At 35.4% G+C, this 11,524-nt stretch overlaps 1 protein-coding gene across 1 annotated transcript in view; it reads left to right on the top strand.

Annotated features, from left to right (window-relative positions):
- The first annotated feature begins 773 nt into the window (after positions 1-773).
- Positions 774-11,524, top strand: part of LOC129230578 (ephexin-1-like) — a 33,414-nt gene continuing 22,663 nt past the window's right edge. Inside the window, exons 1-6 of the mRNA XM_054864982.1 lie at positions 774-867; positions 2,353-2,425; positions 3,243-3,393; positions 4,353-5,256; positions 11,074-11,143; positions 11,231-11,360. Coding sequence (XP_054720957.1) covers positions 2,394-2,425; positions 3,243-3,393; positions 4,353-5,256; positions 11,074-11,143; positions 11,231-11,360 — 1,287 coding nt within the window. The 5' untranslated portion in view covers positions 774-867; positions 2,353-2,393. The remainder of the gene's footprint in view (positions 868-2,352; positions 2,426-3,242; positions 3,394-4,352; positions 5,257-11,073; positions 11,144-11,230; positions 11,361-11,524) is intronic.

The following is an 11,524-nucleotide window of genomic DNA, read 5'->3' as shown; positions in this document are numbered from 1 at the left end:
TCGTTCAAAGAGCAGTGCTCAGTTACGAAGGCAATTTAGCTCTACTTTCTCCGGAATCTCAACGGCGATTGAAACTAATTGGTGATAAAGTCCGGGCACAAACCGACGATGATAAATTGCTTCAAGCTAAAGCCAAAACTAGTGCTGTAGCTGGGATTAGCCAAATTGCGAATGGTATTACAAAACCTGTTTTATCAGGGCCTAACAAAATAGCAAAAGACACTACCTCTAATAAGCTTGGAGAACCAATATTACCAATCAGAAATTTCTTGAATCGATATCAACAAAGTAATAAATCGAGTAATTCTAAAAACATGAGGAAAAGCTTTTACTCTGAAACGAATGACTCAAGCAAACAGGTTGAAACGAAACCGAAACTTAGTTCTTCAACAGGCAAAGTGAACCTTTTGCTTCATAAAGAAAATATTAGCATCTGCCCTAAAAATAAAAAGGAAACGCCTGTGTCCAAGGGTACGTCAGAAGTGAAAACGTCCATCGAACGTAATTCCACCACTTTGAAGAATTCTGTCAATAATTCTGAAAAAGTAGATATTTCATACCAAAAACAAAAAACAAATGACAGTATCTTGCAACCTAATGCTTCCTTTCTTTGGCGAAAATCGGAAGTGTCCTCTAGTGAACTTTCAAAAAGCAGTACCACTTCAAGTGTTTCGTTAACTAGTTCCGACTATAAGAATTATTATGAGGTGGAGAACTACTACTCCTCTCTAGAAGTAGAAATAGAAAAAGGCAGTGAGATGTCCGATGATCACATTTACATTGATTCCCAAGGATCAAGCAGCAGTGGAAATAACTATGCTTCCTATTCTACACCGTATCAAAACCTGCCCAGTGGGACTAAAAACAGTAAGATTTCATTTTATTTATTCTGTTTCTTTTTTGTATTAATCCAGTTGAACTTAAGTTATGATTTTAAGTAAATATTCTCTGATTACTTAAGAATTATCCCTACTTTTAAGTATCTTGTAAAGAAAATCGTCAGCGCTCATGTCGCACGATTATGCGCAATGTAAAAGGTCCCTTGGGTATTCGTTTGGCTTTGAATGCCCGCGGAAAAATTAGATCCCTAGTGCAGTTTCGCATCGAAGAGAGCCCAGGTGGCTCTATCTGCTGGGAAACTCGGCGTCAAAATTATATGTTCCGTTGACATCCACGCCTTAATGGTGGCACGTGGAAAGACTGGATGCCCTATCGGGAGATCACACTCGGTCTTTATAAAGCTAAATAGCCAAACGCGGCCCCATTAAAAATAAATAAATAAATTATCTTGTAAACTGACAGTTTAGCCCGATATGGTTATGCATAAAATCAGAACTAACTTCTTGAGGTGATCCAAATTTGAATATATCTTGCATAGATACAAATCCTTCAGCTGAGGAAAAGACCTTTTATGTGACACATCAAATCCTGTGCTGGGTAATCAGTGTGGAATAACCTATATTAATTTCAGTTTTCTGTTGCGATAACTTTTTAAAACTGATTCTCATACATTTGATCGTGTAATTGATTAATAATTTTGTAAATATGGGGGTGATCCATCAAAGCAGTATAAACTCTGCACTGCCAGATTCGTTGTTTGGCACACACAGTGCAATCTGAAAAGAACCGAACGTTTTGTGATTTAGAATAAAATAAACGTGGTGATATGTTGAAAACATAATATTTATTCAGAGTAGGATCTATTTCACTCAATACAACATTTTGAACGATCTCTTAATTACCCATAGACTTTTTAAATTCGGGTTTGTTAGTTGTTCTTTAACACCTATGTCGCGGCTGCTTGAATGGGTGGAGCATCATCGTAAAAAGCTACTTTAATTGCAGTTTTCAGTTTTGGGAACAGAAAATAGATTTGTGTCTTCGATTGCATTCACCTGTTCCATCACCGTATGATTATGTTTTGTTCCCGAAACTGAAACCTGCAATGAAAGTAGCTTTTAACGATGATGCTCCAACCTTTCAAGCAACCGTGGCACATGTGCTAAAGAACATTCCCAAAACCGAATTTAAAAAGTCTATGGATAAATTGGTTGATTGTTCAGAACGTTGTATGGATTTAAATGGGTTTTATTTTGAATAAATATTAGCTTTAAAACATATTGCTCCTCTTCTTTTATTCTAAGTAATTTCCATCTAACTCCTTGAGCAAACATGGCGGGGGACAAATTGGAGTTGCCATACATATATAGATTATCCCCAAATTAGAAAAGTTACTTTGTAATAGCGGTAATTACCTCTACTCTACTCTCTAGGTCTAGTCGGTATCTTTTAAAATTTTACTTCTTTGAATTATTTAAAAATTGAAATTATAGTGTAAAATTTCCTCTGCAGACTTTCACGATGAGTGGACAGATATAAGTGATGATGATTATATGAAGAGCAGTGTTTCTAGCAATCAAAACAGGTAATATTCTTTATGGTTTTTTGAACAATTGTCAATAAGAGTGAAAATGAGTATTATGTAGGAAATTTCCGTATTAGATACTGTAGATTCGGAAACTAAAAGTAACTGACTGATGAAAAACAATAAAAGCAAAGTTTTCAGTGAATATTGAATGCATCTAATAGATAGTATAAATCATTAATAAACAGTCACAATCAGCTTTTTGTTTGTTTACAAAGTTATGGAAAGGAATGTGTACTTTTAATTTTGAAAGAAAACTTGATTTCAAGGAGAATTCGATAAGTTTAGATGTTGGATGTTTAAAAATATGACTAAAGTGAAAATACACATCTTACTTGAAATGTCATCTTAATGCACATATTTCCGTTTCTTTTGACTCGTGACCAGAGAAAGGTTGCCAGCGCATGTTTTACAAAAAGTGAAAGATCTCCTAAAAGGTTAATTTCCAAATAAAAAGAGCATCATTATTTATTATTGATTTTTTTATTACAACCACTTTACAATTCCCATTGAAATGCATCAAAATTACCATCAATAAATTATATATTATTGCTAATATTGTTTTAGATCTTGCATACTTAAAATTTAAGAACATTTTCTCTTTCGTTTGGTTAACTTGCTTCTTTTGGACAGCACCATTTTTTAATTGGAATAATTTACCAATCTCTTACTGTTGTAAAAATTTGGGCCTTTTTTGAAAAGAATGTTAATTTGAATAATATGAATTACTCAAATAGCTAAGATCGAAAAACATATTTTTACCTTATTGATTAAATTTATTTTGCACATTTTTTTTTTATATTCATGCTTATTTCAGCACTTTGAAAAGAAAGAAGATGAAACGTTATCCCAGTCGTAAAGAGAACCAGCAAAATTCGGATCGAGACGAAGTATTCAATGCAGGGAAACATCAAATGACCGATACAATTTCATTCACAGATTCCAGTGATACTTTGATCAACAGTGAGGTAATTCTGATATGTAGTTTTCTGTATAACAGGGGTTCCCAAAGTAGCTGCCGCGACACCTGAGGTACCGCAAGAGGTTTCGCGAAATATTCACGGTACCAACATGTATAATTTAACAGAGATAGGCTAGAGTGCCATTAGAAAGCTATAATTCTTCAAGGAGTGCAACGAATCAAAAAAGTTTGGGAACACCTACTGTATAAACTAGTTTAGAGTAAATTCCTTTAAACTATTGTGACAATATTGTATTTAAAATAAATCGAATCAGCTTCATTAAAGACAGACACTTTTGCCATTAGTTCACGATTATCCAATTGCACCTAATGACCGAATACTTGACAAATGCAGTTTTTGCTGGATTACCTGATTTTCCATTTAGTTGATCGCATGTTAATTAGTTATCGTTTTGAAGAAAAGGTAATCCACTTGCTAAGGGTACAAAAAGTTAAAAAGCAAAAGTTTAGTGATATTTGTTTAAAATAAAGTCAGCAATTTATAAACATTGTTATCATGAAAACAAGTTTTTACGACGATCGCAATCCCAAGCACGAAACCTTTACACACAGGAGAAACATCACATTTCCTATCATAAATGTGCTTATTACATATGATTTACAAAAAAAAAAAAAAAAGACATGGAAGAAAAAAAACTTCTCTCTCTCTCTCTCTCTCTTTTTTTTTTTTTTTTTTTTAAACAGGGAATCGCGAATAGCTCTTGTACAAATTTTCCGATTTTTTGTCTAAAGTAGAAGAACCGATAGACTTATACATGAGTACATTTAATGTTAGTGTTGTGAGATTTGTAACATTTTATGGAAAAAAGTAAGATTTTTTTTTTTAAACTTTAAATTGATGGTTTTGATGTAGTGTTAATATTTATGTATGAATTTTATTCTGGCTTCTTTAGATATATTTTTTTTTGTCTAGTAGCCCCTTATCATTTCATTTATGCTCCGTAGGTTGGAAACGAAAGTACGTGTGATGTCTCCGAAATCCAGCACTTATATGAGCCTGTTTATGAAAGCTTAGGAAACTACTTGAAAAAGGAAGCCAGCCAAGACGAAGATAATTGCAGCATCTCTCTTTCTCCAGACGATCGTGATAATACCGACTTCATGCAGTGCTCCTTGACTAGCCTGGAATCTGGTGAAAGCTTGAACCAAGAAAAAGAAGAAGCTCAAAAAGTTCCAAATGTTCCAGACAATACAAATGCTGTTAACAAAAAGTCTGGGAATAAAATTAGCCAATTGAAAAGACATTTGTCATGGACGAAAAATGACATCCGCTTGGAACTTTCTTCCAAATTCAATAAGATAAAAATCAAGAAAAATGGCCAAAACTCGACAGAAATTGGTGTTAAGGTTCAGGAACATGATTCGAACAACACATCCCCTAAAAAGAAAACTTTTATAAAGTGCATTCTAAGGCAAAAGAGCGCGAGTAGCATTCCTGTGAAGAGATCTCCATCGCCCAAAAAAGAAAGTGCCCACTTTTATGTCCACCTGTCCATGGCGCGGGAAAAGCAGAGACCTTTCAGTGATTCTGCAGTCGTGGATGAAATCATTGCTGGCAAAGAAAGAGGAAAGAGTATGCAAAACTTTAGAAAACAATCTGAACCAGCATTGCCATTGACTGATGCTGCTGTTAAGACTCAGTGCCATTTTAAAGGTCGGAAATTCTCATCTGGACCCATAGTGCAGCGACCCAAAACTCCTCCTCCTTTGCCACCAGTTCAATCAGGTGTAAATAACAAGCCAACTGAGAGCAAATTGGAATCTAATATTTATGAGTCGTCCTATGATACCTGTGATAGTGTCAATTCAGAGTTTTATACTGTTTTGGATGAAGAATTTATTTCGTCAGGTATGTAAAATTTCACTGGCACAGTCTGACCACCGATGAGATGGAAAGGCCAACATCGGGTTTACAGGCGGACATGAACGCATCGCTTAGTTTTCAGGGAATGCCAGCAGCTGTGTGTGAGCTTCTAAATTAAGCAGAGTCACATTGAAATTAACAGAGTACGCTCATCAAATTTTTAATTTTCCCTTCTCATTCAGATAGAGTCGTCTTAACTGAACGCTTGCCAATTCCATGTCATCCGTGGGCAGACTACATCTGAAGTGCATGAATGTTCTCCCTAGGTACATTTCACCCTTCACTTTAAAAATCTTATGCCCCCTTCAGGTTTGGGCGCGAGCCAACAGGTGTCCCTTCTCCCCCTTCCCCCTACCTGTGCAGTGCCTGCCCTGGATACCAAACGTTGCAACTCCTAAAAACGCAACTTTAGACAGCTTGTGATGAGATTAAAAGAAAACCAAGGGGAGGGAGGAGGTGTTATCAGAGAACCCAAAGTAATTTTTCGGAATTGAAGTCTTTGAGGAGCGGCATTAGTCTATACTCCACCCCTTCCCGTAGGTCCGACACTGGTGAACATTTTTTGTGCATTATTTATTTCACTATGTTTTATTTTTCCCTTCTATTCCAAAATTAATGTTCCCTAAAAGTGAGGAGCGCAAAAATTTTCTTTGAAGTCAAAACTAAACTGAAGCTACGAAGTACTTCATATGTTGCTCTTTTTGTACTTCATTTGCTGTTCTTTTTTATGAAGACTAAGATATATTGCCAAGTACTACAAAACCTTAAGTTATACTCAATTGTCAGAAAGCTTAAAACAATGGACAAAATGACCTTTTGTCCGAATCGAGTTGGGTTTTGATTTCAAGCTTCTTCTGGGGTGGAAAACGCTGGACAACCTTAAAAAATATTAGTTTCACATGCTAAGTACTAATCATTTTGAAAATCCTATTCCTCTGTAAACTATCTTAATTATTCAGAAGTTATTGATTCAGATCCTTTCCTGATTTTTTTATTTATTTCTTTCTTGAATAATATGACTTATAGAATAATAATACTTCTTAAATCTTTACCAGTTTGTTGGCACTCTCAGCTTCAATGAGATGACATCTGCCTCCAACTCGGTTATTCACTATTCCTGACTGAGGGGTTCTAATAAGAACGAAACTGCAGTCTCAGGATGTGATTGCCGGTCTGTTTGGTATATTGCATGCAGTTCTGCGTTAACTGTGGGCTTATTAGTGGTAACTTACTGCTAATTATCCATGCTCCGCCTTCAAGTCACGAATCGAACCGCACCATATGCTGCGGACACTCGCTGATCAGATAAAATCACTTTATCTACCAGTTTGTTGGCATTCTCAGCTTCAAAGAGATGACTTCTGCCTCTAGCTCGGTTATTCCCGAATCTAGACTGATGAGTTCCAATACAGGGTGTCCAGGAAAGGGCTCCCTGTTTTCAAAATTTAATATTTCGAAAACAAAGGCCGATATTGAAATAAAATAAATATGTTTATTGGGAAATCCATAAGAATGATGTACAGACACTTGGAAATTAGTAGCAAAAATTGCCAACGGGGTGCGCTGTTCGCTGTAATTGCTATGGAAGTCCCCATAAGAGTGCTGCGAAGGGGTTGGACGATAATTTCTAGCGTAAATGTCGGTACCTCTGAGAGTCAAAACTACTGCTGAATCGCCTAACCCTTTCGCAGCACTTACTGCTAAATAAATGCAGAGTTTTAACTTATATAAATGCACTATTGTTTGGAAAGTTATTATGAGACGAAATCGTTTTCGTAAGTCACAAAAGATAATTAAAAAAAAATAGTCAATTCCCATTAACTCGAGGTCCGATAATTAGATTTTTTTATTATAAGTTTTCCACCCCTTTGTTTTCAATTTCATGTCATGTTCGAAATTTACTTCTTTTAACTCCAAGTATTTTTTTTTTTTTTTATTTTTTTTTTTTTAAAGATGGCTCTAATTTTAACAGCTAAGGGTCAGAAAGGCGCAAGTAAAAGTGTGAACCAACAATTTCAAGAGTTTACTCACTCTTGAAATTTCTGAAGAGTAGACTCCTGAAACCAAAATAACTCCATCTGATGGAGCAGCACCTGTAATTTCTTTCGTAGTGTTCGCACTTATTGGTTTGTATAAATCGTCAGTACGGAACTGTTTCCAATACTCTGGCTTTTTCAATGAAACACACAGAAAGACTGATTACTGAAGTTCAACAAACAGCTAATAAAGAAGTTTATAAAGTCATGGTCGGAATAAGACTTTTGCGTCTTGGAGAACTGAGCAGCTAAAAAAATACCACGAAAATTTAAAGATGAGGAAAAAATAGTACATACAGTCAGAAGAAGGGTATAATATTTCTATAAAAATGAAACTAACTTTTTTGGAGATATCGTCGCTTTAGAGCAACCCTAAGACAACTAATCCCAGGAATAACACTAAGATATCCTACTGTTGCTCTGAGGCGGCAATCAGAGCCGGCCTTAGTACATGCGGGGCCCAGTTGGTGAAATGTGGCAAGGCCCTTTACAGGATAGTTGTACAAAGTACAAATGCAAGAAGTGCCGACTGAATTTTCTGGTTCGGGCAAGGATTCGAAACTGCCGAAATTGTCCATCTTCCTTCAAACTTCTACATCACGTTTGATTTTTACTTCTTTTTTTTCTTCAAAAAAGAACGACTGAATGGTCACAAAAATAAGTGTAAATTTTAAGAACGTAAGAAAAGTAGCTCTGAGAATCTTTATACCCAATCACATGCGGTTGGTGCTCGAGAGAATTGGGTGTTCGAACGAAGTATGAAAGTTAGGAAACGGTGCCCTTGATGCTGATTTTTTCTTCCTTTTTTTTTGTAAAATTGGACGATATTATGGGATTTTAACATGACTGATTAAATGACCGCCAAAAAATGTGGAATATGGCCTCCAAAACGGAGACGGATGTCCACCGTAGACTTCCCACTTCAAATTTCGATTGTCGCGAAATAACATGTTAAAGGTCCATTTTAGTTGGAATTTTTAGTTTTTTTTTTTCGTGGAATAAATCCCGGTAAAAAAAATCATTTTTTTTTATCGATCATTATTGTGCAACTTTGAGAAGTGAGGGGACAAGTCCCTCCACCGTTGGAAGTGAGCGGGTGGTTGACCCCGCCCCCCGTACGAGCCACCTATGTGCGTAATTTATAGCTTAGACGGAAAAGGAAAATGCACCAAAATTTATCAGTTCTAAAAAAGCAATTTTAGACTACATGCAAAAAAACAAACTTCTTTGGGATGTCAGGAGTGGAATGGAATTGCAGGGAACGGGGGAGCTCTTTCTTGGAAATGTTTTGAAATGGAAGTTTAAATAAGCAGTGTTGGTACGGAGATGAGGTTGGGGGGGGGGGTGAACGTTAGAGGTCAGATAAATCACCCACGGTTCCCGGAAGAGTCCTCAAAGCTGACGTCTAAAATCGCAATTTTGGACAATTTTGTGTGAAATGAAGGGAAAGGGGGAGAAGCGGAGGTTACCTGCCTACCAAATTATTTTTAAAACTTAAAATAAGTTTAGATTAGTTTTGGTAACAATGTAACAATAGGGAATTCGGGGCTCTACTCAGAAATGTTTTCCGAAATTTTAGTCCCAATTGTGTGATGTTTGATGAAAATAGAAAGGAAAGGAATTTGGTGATCTCCTGTGGAAAACTTTCAAAATCGAGGGCTTTACAGTGCAATTTTAGACTATCATTGGTAACGTTAGGGGATTCAGTGACTCTTCGAAATTTTTTTCAATATTGAAGTGTTAGAAACTCAATTTTAGGCCCTGTTTTGGTAAAGATAGAGGAAAAGGGAGGAGATTCCTCCCGGATTTTTTTTTCGTAACTAAAATCAATTTTATGCTACTGTATTTTCCTGTGTATAATCCACGGATTATCTGCTAGAAAAGGCAAAGTTTATGAGGTGCGGATTATACGCAGCCGCGGATTATCTGTGATTTTTTTCCCCTTAACACCAACGCTTTGAACCTCAATATTTTTACAGTAGGATTCACCGATCCGAAACCGTACGCCGACTGAATGTTGTTTATTTTACGAAGCATGCATGTTCTTCTTCGCTGCCTGCCTGTATGTTGGTTATTTTACGTTGCTTGAATGTTCCTTTTAGCGATTCAGGTCATGTAAAATAAGCAAGATTACAGTGAAATAGGTAACCATTTGCACAAAATGAGACCGTTTGCTCCTTTGTCTTGACTCTTTGTTTTTCAATTAATTAGCGTATTATAATCAAGATTTCAAGCATTATCTTTTAGATGATATTTCAGATTAATTTTGATTATGCTTTCAAAGTAATTACTTTTTCACGTTTTTAGTTTAGTTGCTCAAATAGTATGTTAAATTCAAACTTTATATTTTTACATCGTATTATCCGCGGATTATACGAAGCTTTTTTTTTTCTTCAGGCCAATTTTAGGACCTGCGAATTATAGGCCGCCTGAGGATAATACGCAGGAAAATACGGTATGCATGGGAAGGAAAAGAGTTCGATGGTTTTCATGGTAGTAATTTCTAAAAGGGAAATTTTAAACTATTGTGCTAAAATGCTAAAGAAATTGGTCATTAGTTAGGAAAAAGGTTTCAGAGACCTTCCCCATGAAATATTTCGAAATTTAAAATTTAAAAACACTATTTTAGGCTACCTTTGGAGACGTTAAAGGAGAAGAAGGGGAGGAGGGCTGTGAAACTTATGAATCTTCCTTCCTTGGAAATTCTTTAAAACTGAAAACTGGATGATGTAATTTTTGTCCGTTTTTTGGGATAAAGTGCAGGTGTTTAAATAGCCTTCTCCTGAATTTTTGAAATTAAAAATTTAAAAATGCATCTTCTCTCAGTCACGTTAGGAAATATGTCAGGGTTTGGTGGTTGCCCCAAGGAATTTTTTAGCCTTGAATATTTAAAAACCAAATTCCATGCTATATGTATAAACATAAGAAATGAATTGCAATTTGCTTTCTTTAGAATTGTTAGGGAGATGTTTTACGCGTGTTAAGTACGCAGTATTTGACATTTATCATTTATTTCTTTATTTATCAGAATTGCACCTACGTTAGTGCTGATTATGTATCAAAGAAATTGTCATAGCTGCTGAGTTTTAAGATTTTTAGGATTAGGATCAACACAAATGAAGAAAGTAAAAAAATAATAAAAGTAATTATATAAATAAAATAAATTAGAAAGATAGCTTTGGAAATTCCTGAAATTTCGGAGTCTCGGGGAAATTTCCGCATTGCGCATGTGATAGTAAGAAGATCCTGGGATAGGGGCCCTTGACCCTTACGTTAATATGAACCGCATTCATTGCGGATAATTATTAAAAATTTGTACTTTGGTTCCCCACTACCCAGTTCCTTTCTCTTGACTGGAAGTTAAAGGGTACAGGGGGTACAACCTTAGATATGGATTTTAAAATGTTCAACTGACTATATGTTTTATTTTTTTCTTCTGGAATTTGGCTCCAAGCGATTTTGATCTGTTTGATCCAATGAAACAACATCTTGGAGGCAAAAGATTTTCAGATGACGCCGGCATACAACTTGTAGTCCTACTGTAATAGATGAGACAGCAACCCGAAAAATTTTATGCAACTGGAATAAGGGCTAAGATAAAATGTTTGGATAGGTGCTGGAGATTATGTGGAAAAATAAAAATAATTTCCAATCATGGTAAAATTATATTTTGTGACTTATTTAATGACTTTCCCATGAACAAAGAAAGTTTTACCAACATAAACAACGTATTCACAAGTTAAAATGTTTTATTTTACTCCTCTAGTTAATGCTGCAAGCAAGTCCAGATATGAGAACGACATACTAGCCAAAATACATTCTACTGCAAATTCCAGGTATTGTGCTATTGCTATATTTTTCTTGAAATACTCTTTATTTAAAATATAGCTATAACTGTAAGACTTTTATTTTTGTACAATTAGAAATGGTATTTCTTCATCAAATGATTCACTACCATCCAGTATTAGTACAATGAAGTCAGATGATAATTCTACTCCAAGAAGACCATCAGAGAGTCTTAGTTTGTGTCTTCTCCAAACTTTCCAGACGGACGTAAGTTTCAAAGATTGATACTGATTTCTATTAGTATAAGTTTTGAATTATCTTTACATTTAACAAATTCATAATTTGGTCACGTCAGAAGCTTTGAGAAGTCAATGAATTTGCATATATATGCGCTATGAATTTAAAAAGCATTAGTTTTTATTTGTTATATA

Source organism: Uloborus diversus, chromosome 9, assembly GCF_026930045.1.
Source record: "Uloborus diversus isolate 005 chromosome 9, Udiv.v.3.1, whole genome shotgun sequence".
Lineage (NCBI taxonomy): Eukaryota > Metazoa > Arthropoda > Arachnida > Araneae > Uloboridae > Uloborus > Uloborus diversus.
The sequence above is the reverse complement of the archived record's forward strand: the minus strand, read 5'-3'. Positions and strand labels throughout refer to the sequence as shown.